Here is a 16631-nt window from a genome sequence, read left to right as displayed (position 1 = left end):
AATATTTTCTGATGAAAACGATCGCAGGTGTTTTTAAAATGAGGTGTTGTTTCCACGAGCGCTAACGTGACGAAAGAGAAACGTTTACAGCAGTTAGTTCGAAGTCGGAGCCGTGAAGAGATCTGCTGCTTCATCGGGAAAGAAACGGACGCGTCAGGAACCGAACCGACGTTGTTCCTGACGCGTCCGTTTTGGTCGTTTTTAATCGCAGCAGGACGACGTAGAAAATAAAACGTTGCTGCTCGCGCGGCTGAAGAATCCGACGCAGAGCAGCGACACCTGAATCAGACGTAACGGGTGTGTCCTGTTTCAGACTCCGCCTCCTTCAAACGGCTCAATAAGACAAAAAACGCAGCTCTGTCTGAACGATGAAGACTCTAGTCTCCGTATCCCAGAATGCACTGCGCACCCTGGAGCGGTGTGTTCAGCACTGAGGTATAAATAAAGTTTGACCTCTGAACTCTTTAGATGCCGACAGGACGATGTGACGGGAGCACCTGAACGCACTGCAGGTTTCGGCCCGATTGAAGGTAAACCGTGTCCAGTGGATTCGGGTCAAAGGTCGGGTCTTCCTGTAGGAGGCGGAGCCTGAAGTGTGACACGGCGGCGGTTTGAACATCACGAGGGGACGAGCTGCTCAGTTCAACATCAAACTAAAAACACAGAGAGCTGCTGTTCAGTAACAACCAAAAAAAAAGTTCAAACACAACTAATCACTGCCCCCCCCTCCCCCCCGGTAACCCCTACAGCAAATCAAACACACACTGGGAATATCATCAGAGGACCCATGAGGACCTGAGCAGGTCTGCATATTTCTAACTCAAACTGTGACTTCCCTGACTGGTCCTGAAGGGGGCGCTGCGCCCCGCCCCCCCAGGCTGATATGGCTGCAGGACGGAGCGTCTTCACATCGGCTCACTTTAAAGGGGGACTCTGAGAACGATGTCACTTCCTGTTCCTGCACAATCCAATGACAATGCTGCTGCTGCTGCTTCTTCTTCAGGGTGGACGGACGGACGGACGGACGGACGGTCGGTCGGAGGACGGCTGAGTGTTGGACAGACTTTGGATGGCGGCTGCAGCTCGCAGGAAGCAGACGAGTGAAACCAGTGCAGATGAGGAGACGGAGGAACACACCTGTTCAGGTAAATCTGACGAGACGGAGACGAGCTGAGGGAAACGTGTTGATTGACAGCGGTGTCGGAGGTTTTAATAAACAAACTGACTTTGTTTTGAACTTCGACACGTCTTCACCTGGATGACCTTTGACCACTGCGTGTAGTTTGTTGTTGTTGTGTTCCATCATGTTTGTTTCTCAGTAATAAATAAATAAACACAGCAGCAGCTGACTGATGGATCGGTTTCCTCTTTCTGGTCTCTGATTGGCTGTCGGAACATCTCCGGTCTGCACTGGTCCCCAGCACGGAGCTCCGTCAGGAGGCCCTTTAGGCAGCTGGAGGAGGAGCTTCATACGAGCTGCAGCCGTGCAGACGGAGTCGAGGACAGAGATGAAGACAGAGTTGAGGACTCGGAAACAGGACAGAGAGAATGGACAGGACGGTCCTGAAGCAGGTCCAGAGGGTCTCGGGGTCGTCAGCTGCAGCCGGCAGGTGAAGTTCACATCAAACTTTCATCTAAAAATAAACAGTGACTCTAAACTGAAACTATCTGGAGGCCACAGCCCTGCCGTCGCCACGGTTACTGTCTGGCTGGCGGAGGTCGGGTCCGGAGGTGAGACGGACGGAGACGGGACGAGACGACACACAGACGACGGTCGGCCGGAGGACTAGTCGTCTTCGTCGTCGTCGTCGTCCTCGCCTTCGTCATCCACGTCCCTCTTCCTCTTCTGTCCCTGAGCAGCGCCCGCTTCCTCTGCGGAGACAAATGGACCAATCAACACGCAGCACACATGTGTCTGACTGACAGCTGACATGTGACAACAACAGCTCACCTTCCTCCTCCTCTGCATAGTCTTCCTCATCCTGAGATGAAACACAAAGACAAGAAGAGCAGTTTAAACCCTTTCAAAATAAAAGACTACGTCACAGAGACCGATGATACACACAGACATGTCACAAACAGGAAGTGACTCTTTGTTTACAGTTGGAAAAAAAAACATTGAAACTACAGGAAATTAAAGAAGGTCTCAATAAAGGTCACACCTGAGGCGACTCCATCAGACCAGCCAGAGAACTTGAGTCTTGTTGTGTAACCATGGAAACCAGTGATCATTAAATAGAATTTCAAAATACGATTTTAATGTTGTTTGATGTTTGTGACGTCGTTCATTTATCTAAACAAGTGCATTGTGGGAGGAGTTTCTCCGTTGTCTGTGACTCTGTTCTCTGACTGGCTGAGCACAGGTGCATGATGGGAAGGAGGCTGTGGATCTACCTGCAGGCTGATGCCTGAGTTGCCCACCTGTTCGCCTCGGTTCACCTGAAAGCTCAGCCCCACCTCTCCTCCCTCCGAGCCGTCCTCATCCTCCTCTTCGTCGTCGTCCTCGTCGTAGTCTCCGGCCGGCCCCACCCCGTCCTCGCCGTCCTCGTCTGTGAACACAAAGACCACGTCAGAGACGCGGACGTCGCCACGGAGACGGAGGACAGCTCAGCCCGGCGTACCACCTTCGTCGTCAACCTCCGAGTCGGGGGCCTCGTTGTCCTCCTGGTCGAAGCCGTCCAGGTAGGTGACCTGAGGCAGCAGCTCGAACACGCTCTCCCGGTAGTCCTCCAGAGACGTGATCTCACAGTTGAACAGGTCCAGACTCTGCAGGCTCTTCAGGTTTTGCTGCAGCAGGAAACAGCGTGTTAGCGTGTTAGCATGTTAGCTTGTCGGCAGCAGTGAGTCGACGTGACGGCGAGTGTCTGACCAGCGCCTCCACGCTGCTCAGCTCCTTGATCTTGTTCCCGCTCAGGTTGAGGTAGGTCAGGTTTGGACACTTCTGAGACAGAGCGTCCAGAGAGCCGGATAGGTTGTTGTCGCTCAGCTCCAACTGAGGAAACAGAGAAACAACCGTCAGGAGACCAGTAATGGATGCTGGAGACCTTCGCTGCTTTAAAAACACACTATTCTGGAGTGGAAATCACTGCATGGGCTCAGGAACACTTGTGAAAACCATCGTCTGTGAACACAGTTCATCGCTGCGTCCACAAATGATGTTAAAACTCTCCAAAGAAGAAACCAGATAGAAACATGATCCAGAAACACCGCCGCCTTCTCTGGACCGAGATCATTGAAGATGGACTGAGGTGAAGTGGACAACTGTCCTGAGGTCTGATGGATCACAATCTGAGATTCTGTTTGGAAATCATGGACGCTGCATCCTCCAGGTTAAAGAGGAGGGGGACCATCCAGCTTGTTATCAGCTCAGTTCAAGCTGAAATCCTCTATCAGGCAAGAATGGGACCACATTTCACTTTCAAAACTCCAGAAACTGGTCAGTTCCCAAACATTTACAGAGTGTTGTTAAAAGAAGAGGTGGAAAACATGAACCTGTCCCAACTTCTTAAGAGACGTGTTGCTCAGCACACCTGGCAGGTGAGGCTGCTTACCTTACGTAGTTTGGCCAGTGAGGGCAGCTTCGCCAGCGAACTCAGACCCACGTTGACCATACTGAGGAACTCCAGCTCCGTGAACTCCTCCGTCAGTCCTTCCACCTCCCCGTCCGCAGAGCGACTGTTGTCCACCACCAGCTCTGCTATCTGATGGGGAGAAGAGAGGCATGATGGGAAAAAGAAGCGTTTGCTTTTGTCTGACTCATCGAGCCGACCAATCAGCTCTAGACGGAGATTAGAACCGTGCGCCTCATTAACATCGAGACCCAGAAATGATTAAATTAAGAGCTGATGGTGATGGTGGTGTTGGTGGTGATGATGATGATGATGGTGGTGTTGGTGGTGATGATGGTGGTGTTGGTGATGATGGTGGTGTTGGTGGTGATGGTGGTGGTGTTGGTGATGATGGTGGTGTTGGTGGTGGTGTTGGTGATGATGGTGGTGTTGGTGATGATGATGATGATGGTGGTGTTGGTGATGATGGTGGTGTTGGTGATGATGATGGTGGTGTTGGTGATGATGGTGGTGTTGGTGATGATGGTGGTGTTGGTGGTGATGATGGTGGTGTTGATGATGGTGGTGTTGGTGGTGATGATGATGGTGGTGGTGGTGATGATGGTGGTGGTGTTGGTGATGATGGTGGTGTTGGTGATGATGATGGTGGTGTTGGTGATGATGATGATGGTGTTGATGATGATGGTGGTATTGATGGTGTTGGTGATGATGATGGTGGTGTTGATGGTAGTAGTGATGATCACCATCAGTAGTGGTGTTGATGTTGATAGTGTTGATGGTGGTAGTGGTGTTGATGGTGGTGGTGTTGATGGTGATGGTGGTGTTGATGGTGGTGGTGGTGGTAGTGGTGTAGATGTTGATGGTGTTGATGGTGGTAGTGGTGTTGATGTTGATGATATTGATGGTGTTGGTGGTGGTGTTGATGATGATGGTGGTGTTGATGGTGGTGGTGTTGATGATGATGGTGGTGTTGGTGATGATGGTGGTGTTGGTGGTGATGATGACGGTGGTGTTGGTGATGGTGGTGTTGGTGATGATGATGATGGTGTTGATGATGATGGTGGTATTGATGGTGTTGGTGATGATGATGGTGGTGTTGATGATGATGGTGGTATTGATGGTGTTGGTGATGATGATGGTGGTGTTGATGGTAGTAGTGATGATCACCATCAGTAGTGGTGTTGATGTTGATGGTGGTAGTGGTGTTGATGTTGATATTGATGGTGGTGGTGTTGATGGTGGCGGTGTTGATGTTGATGGTGGTAGTGGTGTTGATGGTGGTGGTGGTGGTAGTGGTGTAGATGTTGATGGTGTTGATGGTGGTAGTGGTGTTGATGTTGATGATATTGATGGTGGTGTTGGTGTTGATGGTGATGGTGGTGTTGATGTTGGTAGTGGTGTTGATGGTGGTGGTGTTGATGGTGGTGTTGATGGTGGTAGTGGTGTTGATGGTGGTAGTGGTGTTGATGTTGATGGTGATGTTGATGGTGGTGTTGATGGTGTTGATGGTGTTGGGAGACCCCGGCTGTTGGAGGACTTTGTTCTGACTGGTTGCTGCTTTTATTTCCCAGAGTTCCTTTGGGCTCTACTGCTTATATAACTGAAGGTTTAACCCACAATAATCTGCCCATGCGGGAGGGAGGAGGAGGAGGAGGAGGAGGAGGGGGTCCTCCACATTCACCATCTGCAGCCCCCCTCCCCCCTCCACCATTCATAAAACATGACTGTTATTTAACTGGAGCTACTGCTTATATAACACACACGGAGTCCTGCTGTATAAAAATGGACGACACCACCTGAACACCGACTGAACCGGCCCGTTACTCCGGTACTCGGCCTCAGTAACGGAGTTACCGGTGAAAAAAATCGAACAGACCAGAACTCTAATCCGTTTTATCTACTTTACCGCCTCGTAGTAACGCCATTTTGTTCCGTTAAGGCGCCGTTATACCGACACCAAGCCCTAGTTACTACGGTAATCACGTTACTACGGTAATCACGTTACAGTAACGGGCCGCAGTGTAACACGAGTTTAACGGTCGTTTCTGACGTTCAAGAATCGGAATATTCGCCGTTATCGGTACAATTTACCGTCGACACGATGACTAATCCGCTTACTGGAACGGTAAATCGGTAACGCGTTACTCCGTAACGACTGACCGACCTCAGTGCGTCACCGGGCAGATCGAACCGAACCCCCACAAATCCGTTAAAACACGATAATTGTGATGTAAAATGAGCGGGAACTCAGTGTACCGAGGCGCAGCCGGTAACGTGTCCGGTCCCAGACGGTTCCGTCGAAGTTTGAGTTGCCGGACACTTAAAATGTCCGCGGACACGACGAGGCTCCAACCGACCGCCGGTCGTTGTTGTTGTTGACGCGCAAAGTCAGAAAACGGCCCGGTACCACTGACCCGAACCGGACACCTGTCGGTTTATTCGGCTGTAACACGTCGTCCTGTCCCGGTAAACCGAGCCGGATGACGGTCACTCAGCGGTCGGTCAGCGTGTCCTGGACGTCCAGTGGGATCAGGACCGTTAACCGGCGGCTGCGTTTAAAGGAATATTGCGGAACCGGAGAGAGACTGGCTTTCACCGGGGAACCGGAGGAGGCGGGGGAGACGACCGAGCTGCGAGATGCTTCACATCCAGCCGGGATCACCGGGGCGGCCGGTTCGACAGTCACCGGATCGATAGGTTGGGTTCAGCAGCAGAATACCGGAGCACGATGGTGAGCAGCTCGGTGGGAGGACCGGAGCGGGGCAGCGGTCCGGTTCCGGTCCTCCCGGGACTGTTTACCGACATGTTATTAAAGTGTTAGCCGCTTACCTCCGCCGGGCTCCGGTTCCGCAGCTCCAGGGTGATCCTCTTCTTCATGTCCATGATGAGGTGTCCGTTGTGGCGGGTCAGAAGCGGCGGTAAACGGTCGACAAAGTCCCGGGAATCCGAGCGGTGGCTGCCCTCCTCGACTGGCCGCTGGTCGCCTACTGATCCTCCATGATACCTCGCGCCCTGCCCCCTCCGCTGCGGCCCCGCCCCTTGCCGCACGGGGTTGGCCGAATAGGTCTCCTCCTCAGCTGATTGGACGGTGGACACGTCAATCAGGGCTGATCGCGTATTAATCCTCGAGCTGGACGGTTTTGTTCCAAAAGCCAAGGGCGGCCCGCAAAGCCTCATGGGAGTAGTTGTAGAATCTATCAACGAAAACAACAACTCTACTTCTGAGAATCATTTGTGTCCGAAGGAGTTTTAACTTGAATTGAATTGAACAGAATAAATTAAATGAAATTAAAAAGTACCTTTTTGGAAAAAGACACTAATTAAATGTAACTCACTAAATAATATTTAATATGTAGTAATCTGAAGTAAATACAGACGTTCTGCAGAAAAACGTTGTTCTCGACTGAAAACAAAAGTAAACACGAAGACCTCCTGAACTCTTCGTTTGTTTTCCAGGTCGAGATGAAATGTGAACTTTTTAATTCATCCTCGAGTTCAAAAGAAACGTAAATGAGTTTCCCTCTGAACCAAACACCTGTTCTTACTCATTTATTTTATTCATCCTTAAATATCTCAACACTTGTAAACGATGCCTTCAATGTCACAATTAAAAGTCTGTTGAAAACGAGTCCGTAAACTACATTTTTTTTTTTTCTTGAATCTGTTTCTAACTGAATGAGAACGTGTGGAAGAGCTCCAGATGGACAGTGAACGCCTCATGAATAAATGATGTCAGGTGTGGTCAGTGAACGCCTCGCACAGCTGTCACTCTGAACGCACCAAAAACACAACTAAGAGGTTGTTATTCGAAAAAAAAAACAAGTGTTTATATTTCAGATCAACAATGCAGGCAGCCATCATCATCATCATCATCATCATCATCATCATCACCACCATGTCGAGTTGAAGCATTCAGGTACAGTTAAAAAAATACACCTTTATATGTACATAGAAAAGAGTCGAGCTTATAAAAATAACTATCAGAAGTGAAGCAGGCGGTTTAAAGGGCTGACAGGAAGTATCCAGAGGAACCTGAAAGAACCATTAGGAGCCTAGAGGAACCTGGAGGAAGGTGGTGAAACCTCAAGGAACCTTTTGGAACTTAAAGGAACCTGTAAGAACTTTATGGAACTTAAAAGGAACCTGCAGGAAGCTGGAGGAACCTGAAAAAAACCAGTTGGAACCTAATGGAACCTGGAGGAATTTGAAGGAACCTAATAGAACCTGGAGGAACCGGTCAGGCATTTTTTCAGATTTTACACACAGCAGACTGACGAGCTGAGAAACTTCGAGAAACTTTTGCGGCCGACGTCAGTTTAAACTTAAAGTTCCTGCAGTGACGCTCCGTCTGATCAGCTGACTACACACCCTCTAAATACTTCCTGACTCGCTCAGGTGGGTTGAATCAACCAATAGGAGAACAGCGTGGTCTTTACTGTACAACATCGTCACGTCATGTGACCGCTCTACACTTCGCTCTGACAGGGACGTCTGGACTGTAACAGGAAGTGACCGAACTGAAGATGCGTCCTGACATCTCAGATGTCCGATCGTCCACGAACTCACCGCATTTTTTAAAAACAAGTGAATGGTTTGTTGTAGATCGGATCAGCAGGAGGAACACGGCGGCCTGCAGGGGGCGCCGACGGGTCGTCAGAGAACCGATAACCTGCCGGATCGTTAAGACATCTGAACACGTTATCGATCGTCAACATGATGTAAACACAAAAACAAAACTAATAAAGAAACAACGTCCAATCAGACGGCTCCTCGCCGAGCGGTGTCTGATTACGGTCCCAAACTCACAGACCAGCTGAGCATCACGGAAACTCGACGGTTTGGGTGGAGATGACGGGGATCCACGATGGTGTCTAAAAACAAAGAGGGCGCCGGTTTAAAAGAACTGGAACGGACTGTCCTCACCGATGTTGTCTCCATGAGCTCTCACCACGAGTCCAACGGGGACGCCAAATGTTCCGTTAACAACATCCCTCGTCTGATCGTCCTTCCCCGCCGCAGCGGCCATTTTGTTTCCCGCTAACAGAGTTCGAGATAAAGAGACAAGCTTGTACACATCTTCTTCTTCATTGGTGTTGCACGGTTCAGGGACCAGAAGGGGGCGGGGCTGAAGTCCTCCTCTGACCATCTTGTTTCTCCTCCTTTCTTCGCTCACGTTCACATCAGATCTTTGTGGGGATTCAAAAGGGTGCACACTTCTTGTCACGACTCCGCCCCCTCTCCATTAAAATGGGATGGACCACTTCCTGTTTTGATGTGTCTTTCCACCTGTGTGCCCCGCCCCCGCCCCCTCCTCCTGTTAGGAGCTCACTTCCGTCGTCTCCCCCCCCGTCTCCACCAGCGTCACCTGACCCTCCTCCCCTTCCATGATGATGCCTCCCTCTTGCAGCACCACCATCTCCCCCTCCTCCTCCACCACGCCGGCGGCCCCCTCCTCCTCGTCCTCCTCCCCCCCCACCACCTCCTCGGGGCTGGCGGCGTTGGCGGCAGCGCTGACGGCGGCGGCGGCGCTGTTGGCCTGACTCATCGCCTCCAGCTTCACGCGGTACTCCTCCGCCTCCTGCTCCTTCCGCAGCAGCTGCTGCCGGTACTCCTGCGCCTTCCTATTGGCCTCCTGCAGCTGCCTCTGAAGCAGCTCCTGGAGGAGAGGAGGGGGCCGGGGGGAAGGGTTATAGAGTAGAATACAAATAAATTATAATATCTATAATAGTTTTTGTCGTGTTCTCGTCACTCACCGTCTCTCCTGCGTCGCTGTGGTTATTCGTCACCTCCAGCTTCCTCTTCCTTGAGGGCGGAGCCTGAGGCTCCTCTGTTACCACCTCCTCTGTGACCGTGTTGGCCGGCACCGCCAGCACTAAACAACAAACAAACAAACAACCAGTCAGTGAGCCTCCGAGCAGCTGAGCACTGAGGAAGGTCACAGAAGGGAGTCCTACTCTGCTGTCCGTGCTGCATGGTGACAAAGAACGGCTGCGTCATTCCTCCGGTGGTCTGCAAGTTGCCGTGTTGGTCCGTTACTATGGTGATGACCCTCTGACCCCCTTCGTTGACCACCGCTGCATGCTGGATGTTGGAGTCCAGAGCGCTGGCAGCCATCGCCTCCTCAGAGTCTCCTGCAGAGTAACGACACACCAGACAGAGTTAGTGTGTGTGTGTGTTACGTGTGTGTGTGTGTGTTAACGTGTGTGTGTGTGTTAACGTGTGTGTGTGTTAACGTGTGTGTGTGTGTGTGTGTGTGTGTGTGTGTGTGTGTGTGTGTGTTCCCACCTGCGTTGGCCTTGTTGAGCAGCTCGGCCAGGTTGACCACGCCCCCCTGGATGGAGGGGATCCCCTGGATGATGAACTGCGCCTGGTTGGTGGAGCTGGTGTCCACATTCATACTCACCTGGTTCATGTTCACCTGGTTCTGCATGCCCTCCTACACACACACACACACACACACACACACACACACACACACACACATATTACAGACGTGTCCGCCGTGTCTCAGGTGTGTCCGGTGTCCCGGCAGCGTCTCACCTGCAGCAGCAGCATCAGCTCGGTGTTCTGGATGTCGACGGCGATGTCGAACGGCGTCTTGTCGAACTTGCTGAGCGCGTGCACGTCAGCGCCGTGCTTGATGAGGGTCTCGGCGACGCCGTGGTGGCCGTGCTGCGCCGCCCAGTGCAGCGCCGTCATCTTCAGCATGTCTTTGGCGTTGATGTCCGCTCCGCTCTGAAAGCAGCCGGTCAGACGGGAAGTCAGCCGACAAACGTTCTCCGCCAACACAGACAGGAAGTAGAAGCGCGTCTCACCCGGACCAGCAGCTCCACGATGACCGCGTGGCCCTCGGCGGCCGCCATGTGCAGCGGCGTCCGGTCCACCTTGGTGCGGGCGTCTCGGCTCACGCCAGCTCGCAGCAGGACGTCGGCGGTCGAGTAGTGACCGTGCTGAGCGGCCAGGTGGAGGGGGGACGTCCCCAGCTGCAGCACACAGGTGAGACAGGTGAGACAGACTGTGATGATTTGTAAATCGCAAACTCGCATTTAATCGAAGGTCCCGTGTATTGATAAGAGCTGGATGATCAATAACTGGAGTCAGATTATCAATTAAAAGTCATTGGAAGCCAAAACGAATCAGCTGCTCCTCTGATAGTCAATCAATCAACCACTGGGTGCAGCTGATTGATCCTGTGAAGTGAATATTTTTGCTCTGTCGATCATGAAATTTTACGAACTTATCAATTAACTGTTGATGGATCGATGGGCGGAGTCTCACCCAGTCGGTGGTGAACGGCGCTCCGTTGGCCATCAGGTTCCGGACCTCATCGTCTTGACCTTTACGTGCTGCCTCCAGCAGCCTCTTCCCCAGGTCCACCAGCGACATCTGATCACGGATCAATACAGCTGATCAGTTACATTCCACCTGCTGATCATGGTAATGATCCACCATCAGGTTACATTTCATTCATCCAATCAATAACATGTTTGTGTTGCACTGTCAGACCTTCAGAATAAATGTCCAGCCGTTAGACCTTCAGAATAAAAGTCCAGCTGGTGAACAAGTATCTTAAACTGTTTAAATCACATCAAGCAGAGAAGATTTCATTTTTTAGAAATGCATAAATCATCAATAATAAATTAAAAAGTTGATTCACGTGTTAAATCTGCTGATTTTCTTCTTGTGAAAATAAACAGAACATTTATTTGGTTTTCAGACATTTTAAATGTTGATGCTGTTCGAATCACAATATTTAACTAAAAATCTTCTCTCTTTTAGTCGATTTAAATGAATTGATATGATTGATAACATTTGAGTGTCACGGATTTAATTCAACGTTTAGTTCCGTTACGAGACTGAACGGAGTTCGTTATCTTCCCTCACTTCACCGTTTGTGGGTCTGCTAGCTGAAGCTAACGGCTACGTGTCCATTATCGGACATGCCCTCGCCGCCTCTGTCTGTCTGTCTGGGGGGACTCGGAGAAACATTAGTGGTTCCTTCATATTTCATTCGTGTTTATCGACAGAAATGCGCCAACATTTCGTGAATAAGACCCGGGCTGTGTGCTCAACTAGCGGGCCTCACAAAAAAGTCCCAAAACCAACAAACTGTGTTCGAGAACAGAATCAGTTTGTGGAACTATCGACATCCGTCAGATGAGCCGGTGGACCGGAGCTGTTCACCGGGAGTCACCGGGAGTTACCGGGAGAAGGTGGCCCAAACGGTGTCCTGTAATGACCGGTGGTGTTACACAGTAGCTGTGATTGCGAAACAGCAGAGAAGGACGAGGATGGTTCCAGTCCGCGGCCGAGGAGCCATTTTACGCGCCTTCACGGACAGACAGTCCGCCATGTGCCACGTCCCCCCGGCGTCCCCCTCTCCGGGGCTGTTTTCCGCCACCGTCGCCGCGCCTGCCCGTCCCCTCCGCCGCCAAAACACTTACAGTCCCACCGACAGGAAACCGTTTGATATTAAGTTGTTGGTTTTCCGGGGGAAGTCACACAGAAATTTCCTATTTTACACGCGGAGAAAAAACTACTTCCACATCCGGTTAACGAGTCTTTGTGGAGCGCGCGCCGTCGAGCCGCTCACCGGAGACTCGGCGGCGGGAATCCTGTCGAGCAGCGTCGTTTCTGCTCTTTTATCCCGTGAAGGCGAAGAAAAAGGTGCGGTTCTTTCCCCACCAGCCAAGGGACGGCGGGGCGGCGACTTACCGTGTCCAGGTTTGAGAGGACCCAGCCGGGCTGCTCCCTCTGCTAATGTTAGCACGCTAGCTGCTAAACGGCACGAGCCCCTCCGAGTGCGGCGCCGCCTGCGCGTGTCCCGGTCCGCGCTGCGGGGAAAACGGGTCAGTAATGCCGCAGACTTTGATTCTAAATGTCCCCAAAACACGGACATGAGGCGCTGCTGCAGCCTGTCGGGCTCCTCCGGGCCTGTTTACGGCGGAAAGTTAGCGAGAGGCGGCCGCTGCCCGCCCGGATGTTATGAGTGGAGCCTTCAAAATAAGAGTTCGAGTCGTCGCTTCGCTAAACGTCAATCATTCCTGTCGTTTGAAGTGACGTCACATTTTATGAATATATATATATATATATATATATATATATAAACTCAACACTATGACAAAAATACGTTTAAGGCTCCAGCTGACATGTTTCAGCTTCATTAAAAGGATGATTATAAATTATAATGTTTCACTGAAATATTAATAGTTTGCGTTGTTTTTATAAATTATTAAAACCAGCTGAGCTTCTTTTGTCATGAATCACAGCAGAACGATCCACGAAGTAAACAATTAATTGTTGAAGCTCTCTGGACGAGTCGTGAAAAATTAAAACCGTCCGATTGGGAACTTACCGTGTTTCTTTTATGTTGAAAGTCGGTGACAGGAAGTGCGGTCTTCTTTGAGCCTACTATTTACCAGCTAGCTCTGTTAGCCGTTAGCATGTGCGCATGCAGACTGTTGCAGGTTAAATTTAAGCGAGTTTTACCTTCTTCTTCTCGGAGGCTCTCGCGACGTCTCGGCTCCTGACGTAGCTCGCGCTGTGACAGGTGTATCACCTGCCGGTGGCCGCGTTTAAGAACTCTTGTTGTTTTTGGGGTGTTTTATCTGGTACAAATATGGCGGCGCCGCGACACCGGAGGTGGAAGCCGGAGTGTGTTCACCTCGCTGTGGGCGGGCCGTGCTGGCAGCCGACGGAACCGACCTCAGGTCAGTTTGATCGGCGGACTGTTGAACAGACGGACACGGCGTCAGGCCGGAAGCTAACCTCAGATCAGCGGGAAGAAGCGGCGCGTTCCCGCCTGATCAGAAGGTAAATATGGATCAATAAAACACTTTATTGTGTTTCTGACCACCTTTAATTAGTTTAATATTGTTTCCTTGTATTTCTGGTTTTGAACATCTTCATTCATAAATAATATAATAAAATAATAAAGTTCTATGGCACGTGATCACATCTTCATTCTGTAATAATGTTAAAAATCGTTCAAATCTCTCAGTTGTCTGTATTTGTCATCTTTTAAACAAAATGTATTTCTATTCAAATAAAAGATATTTTTTTAAAGTATATTTCAGCAGAAGGTTTTTTTTCCCACGTTTCAGTGTCACTGAAACATTTTTCTGTCAAAACTGGAAGAAACTAAAAATGAGTCATTTCTTTAATCAGGAAATAAATGTGTATTTAAATTCGTTGAAGAAGGAAAAACACGAGCCGGTCGGTTCATTCATTTTATTGTTGTTGGACTGAGCGGTCGATTCTGATTGGACGAGAGCCGCCAGAGTCTGAGGCTCCTCCTCCTAACGCAGCAGCATCAATAAATAGATAAATAAATAAACAAATAAAGGTGACTGTTAACGAAGCAGGTCTGAATTAAAGAACAAAAAGGCACAAATGAATTAAGAAACATAAATTAAGTTCACTCAGGAAATGACTAATTAAAGAAAATCAAATAGGAAGCTTGTCCACAGCTTCCTGTTTCCATCATCTTCTCTGACGCCCTTTCAGAATAAAACTGGAGAAACAGCCAGTTCAGAAGCTGCCTGAGAATCTGTCTGATTTTTTTTTTAACGTTTCCTTCAGTGTTGCAGAGATCAGTGATGTTTGTGTGATTACCCATGATGCACTGCAGCGGTTCAAACACTTGATTCATTATCAGATCAACAACAGCTCCACAGAGAAACGGTGTTTCTATTATTTTGTAAAACAATTTAATCTGAATCAGGATCAGAATTTAAATTTGTCTGATCTGGATCAGAGGGCAGAGGTCAGGTGAGGGGTTGGTCTGGGTCAGAGGTCAGGTGAGGGGCTGGTCTGGGTCAGAGGTCAGGTGAGGGGCTGGTCTGGGTCAGAGGTCAGGTGAGGGGCTGGTCTGGGTCAGAGCAGCAGGTTGAGGTCGGCCAGCAGAGCGTCCACATCAGCGAGAGGAGCTCTCCAGTAGTTGAAGGAGGAAAACTCCGTCAGCTCTCCCTGGAGGGGGGGGGGGTTAAATAAACAACAACAACCATGACGTAATGAACAAACATCATCTGACGTAAACAGGACAGGATGTCTCACCTTGTCGTCGTGACTCCACCTCTGGGTCGTCTTGTCTTTTGCTTTGCCGCTATTGGCCGGCTGACTGTCAATCAAACCCAGGTCCTCCAGCTCGGACACATCAAGGGCCACGATTGGCTGCCTCCAGAACAGGAAGGAGTCGTACTGGCTGCCGGATTTCTCCATCACGTCTGAAAACACACATGGACCACACTGACCCAGAGAACTCTGGTTCTGGTTCTGTCTAGTTCTGGTTCTGTCTTGTTCTCGTTTTGTCTGGTTCTGATTCTGTCTGGTTCTGGTTTTGTCTCTGAGAGTTTGGTTCTGAGGTTCTGGCTTTGATTTTGGGGGTCTGGTCCTGGTGAGCCGGTTCTGTCTCTCATGGTTCTGATTCTGTCTGTGAAGGTCTGGTTCTGCAGGTCTGGGGTCAGAAACAGAAACTGGGTCACGTGTCTCGCAGACTGAAATAAACCTGCCACCAAACTGCATTCACATTTCTGCTGATTTTATTTCGGGCTGCTTTTATTCTGGGACGCGGCGCCACCGGATCAGGACCAAAACCGGGTCCCGATCCGGTGTCGGACGACGTCAAACTGCGTCACTAATATCCGTTGTTCTCTTATCGATCACCGGTTTGATGGATCAGCTAGTGTTTGAGGCGTTGGCCGGCGCAGAACAAACTGGCGACTCGTCCGGTAAAAACGTTTTAACGGATCGATTCAAAACATTTCGGTGAAAAAATGAAAACAAAACATTCAGATTTTATATTTTTAACGTGTTAATTCGCATCATGTCTGATTTTAACCGAGAAACAGACGTTTTAAATGAACAGACAGACGCTTCATCTGTTTGTTTACCGGTTTGTTTATCTGTTTGTTTACCTGTTTGTTTCCGGTGTGGAAATAAAAGCCGACTTCGTGATTTGTCTTCTTTGTCCTGATGCTTTCCGTTGCCGGTGGATCAGCTGCTGTCTCCGCTGCTGCTGCAGGTTGAACGCGCCCTGCGGCTGCGTCAATATCACCTGAATGTACACGAGCGCTTCCTGTCACAGATTTCACAATAAAAGTAGGAGGCTCTTCCGTTTTTGTTTTGTGTCTTCAAATGCATTTATTCATTCCATCATTTATTTATTTATCAGTGATTGAGGAGGCCAACAGTAAAATAAATAGAGATATATTATTGTAATTGTTGCTGTTTGTGTTGTTTGTGTTGGGAGGACAGATGTTTCACTGCCACTTTAAAAAGGAATATTAATGTCAGTAAAAGCATCAAACATATTAATGACAATCATAAAATGTATTGATAACACGTTTCATACATGAGATGAGGCAGAGCTGCTCCATCGACGTGTATTTTAACCAAACAAATCTATACATTTACTTTGAAAGAAGTGCCAATTTCCGGTAAGTTTGGGTCACACTGGAAACTTGACGATGACGCGCGCACACGCACACACACACACACACACACACACACACACACACACACACACACACACACACCTTGAACTTGAACCTTCTGTGCCGTTTGAGTGAAAATTCCCTGAATGTAGTTTTAATCAATAACCCAAATTCTCACTAATAAATAAATAAACAAACGCAGAAATCAATAACGGTGGCAGTAAATGCAGCTGCAGTGTGTGTTTAGAGTCAGGAGGGGGCGCTGTCTGACAGCCAAAATCCTGGAGATGAAGATCATCCCTTAAAAATATCCAAACCCTGACTGGAGTTTGGCGTTGAGACCTGATGAGGTCAAATCAGCTGTTGTCAAACTGGAGTTTGGTTTGGGGCAGTCATGTATTTCAGTCCCCGCTGAATCATGATGGCCCAGCTGCTGGTATGTTGTAATGGACGTGTGGAGATGTCTGTGGTGACCTTGTTCAGCCGGCAGGGGACGCTGTTGGACCGGGCAGATACCGGAGGAAGGCGGGAGAAGGACCGGAGGATGGATTTCCTGGTTGGAGCCACACCTCGACCAGAGAGGCTGGCAGAGCTGCAGCTGCTTCAGGACTCACTTCTCTGGTTTTCC

The 16631-nt window shown here is 49.6% G+C and overlaps 4 protein-coding genes across 16 annotated transcripts in view; 1 reads left to right on the top strand and 3 right to left on the bottom strand.

Moving 5' to 3' along the window:
• Positions 1-728: 728 nt before the first annotated feature.
• LOC138636198 (acidic leucine-rich nuclear phosphoprotein 32 family member E-like) lies at positions 729-6836 on the bottom strand. Of its 7 annotated transcripts, none has more exons than XM_069724082.1 (7): positions 6399-6836; positions 3552-3701; positions 2870-2992; positions 2622-2787; positions 2395-2549; positions 1952-1982; positions 729-1872 (listed from the first exon to the last, which is right to left on the bottom strand). In XM_069724082.1, the coding sequence occupies exons 1-7, from the start codon at positions 6744-6746 to the stop codon at positions 1787-1789; spliced, it is 1059 nt and encodes a 352-aa protein (XP_069580183.1). In that variant the 5' UTR covers positions 6747-6836; the 3' UTR covers positions 729-1786. The 7 variants fall into 7 exon arrangements, with proteins under 7 accessions (XP_069580183.1, XP_069580185.1, XP_069580187.1 ...); XM_069724084.1 differs by having other exon boundaries at positions 2422-2549; XM_069724086.1 differs by having other exon boundaries at positions 2458-2549.
• A 269-nt stretch (positions 6837-7105) lies between these two features.
• LOC138636197 (GA-binding protein subunit beta-2-like) lies at positions 7106-13223 on the bottom strand. Of its 5 annotated transcripts, none has more exons than XM_069724079.1 (9): positions 12925-13223; positions 11774-12403; positions 10848-10955; positions 10385-10552; positions 10110-10304; positions 9855-10005; positions 9524-9700; positions 9323-9441; positions 7106-9225 (listed from the first exon to the last, which is right to left on the bottom strand). In XM_069724079.1, the coding sequence occupies exons 3-9, from the start codon at positions 10953-10955 to the stop codon at positions 8887-8889; spliced, it is 1257 nt and encodes a 418-aa protein (XP_069580180.1). In that variant the 5' UTR covers positions 11774-12403; positions 12925-13223; the 3' UTR covers positions 7106-8886. The 5 variants fall into 5 exon arrangements, with proteins under 5 accessions (XP_069580180.1, XP_069580178.1, XP_069580181.1 ...); XM_069724077.1 differs by having other exon boundaries at positions 12285-12403; XM_069724080.1 differs by lacking the exon at positions 11774-12403.
• A 562-nt stretch (positions 13224-13785) lies between these two features.
• mllt11 (MLLT11 transcription factor 7 cofactor) lies at positions 13786-15607 on the bottom strand. The gene is made up of 3 exons (XM_069724073.1): positions 15485-15607; positions 14625-14794; positions 13786-14537 (listed from the first exon to the last, which is right to left on the bottom strand). The coding sequence occupies exons 2-3, from the start codon at positions 14787-14789 to the stop codon at positions 14445-14447; spliced, it is 258 nt and encodes an 85-aa protein (XP_069580174.1). The 5' UTR covers positions 14790-14794; positions 15485-15607; the 3' UTR covers positions 13786-14444.
• A 923-nt stretch (positions 15608-16530) lies between these two features.
• cdc42se1 (CDC42 small effector 1) overlaps positions 16531-16631 on the top strand; it is a 6291-nt gene continuing 6190 nt past the window's right edge. For all 3 annotated transcript variants that reach the window (XR_011312239.1, XR_011312238.1, XM_069724095.1), the window contains exon 1: positions 16531-16631. This exon is cut by the window's right edge and continues 16 nt beyond it. The gene's annotated coding sequence lies outside the window, so the exon portion shown is untranslated.

This window comes from Brachyistius frenatus, unplaced genomic scaffold (assembly GCF_029030835.1).
Source record: "Brachyistius frenatus isolate BFR_SWC_R1_liver_20210118 unplaced genomic scaffold, ASM2903083v1 Contig_360, whole genome shotgun sequence".
Taxonomy (NCBI): Eukaryota; Metazoa; Chordata; class Actinopteri; family Embiotocidae; genus Brachyistius; species Brachyistius frenatus.
The sequence above is the reverse complement of the archived record's forward strand: the minus strand, read 5'-3'. Positions and strand labels throughout refer to the sequence as shown.

Excerpts from the sequence above, each read along its gene's own strand:
- LOC138636198 (XM_069724082.1), bottom strand. The coding sequence starts at position 6,746 with ATGAGGCTTTGCGGGCCGCCCTTGGCTTTTGGAACAAAACCGTCCAGC. Across the intron at positions 2,993-3,551 it reads CACTGGCCAAACTACGTAAG|TTGGAGCTGAGCGACAACAA; the intron begins GTAAGCAGCCTC and ends CTGTTTCCTCAG. Across the intron at positions 1,873-1,951 it reads CTATGCAGAGGAGGAGGAAG|AGGAAGCGGGCGCTGCTCAG; the intron begins GTGAGCTGTTGT and ends TTGTCTCCGCAG.
- LOC138636197 (XM_069724079.1), bottom strand. The coding sequence starts at position 10,955 with ATGTCGCTGGTGGACCTGGGGAAGAGGCTGCTGGAGGCAGCACGTAAA. Across the intron at positions 10,553-10,847 it reads CGCCGTTCACCACCGACTGG|CTGGGGACGTCCCCCCTCCA; the intron begins GTGAGACTCCGC and ends TGTGTGCTGCAG. Across the intron at positions 10,305-10,384 it reads TCGTGGAGCTGCTGGTCCGG|AGCGGAGCGGACATCAACGC; the intron begins GTGAGACGCGCT and ends GGCTGCTTTCAG.
- mllt11 (XM_069724073.1), bottom strand. The coding sequence starts at position 14,789 with ATGGAGAAATCCGGCAGCCAGTACGACTCCTTCCTGTTCTGGAGGCAG. Across the intron at positions 14,538-14,624 it reads GGTGGAGTCACGACGACAAG|GGAGAGCTGACGGAGTTTTC; the intron begins GTGAGACATCCT and ends CCCCCCCTCCAG.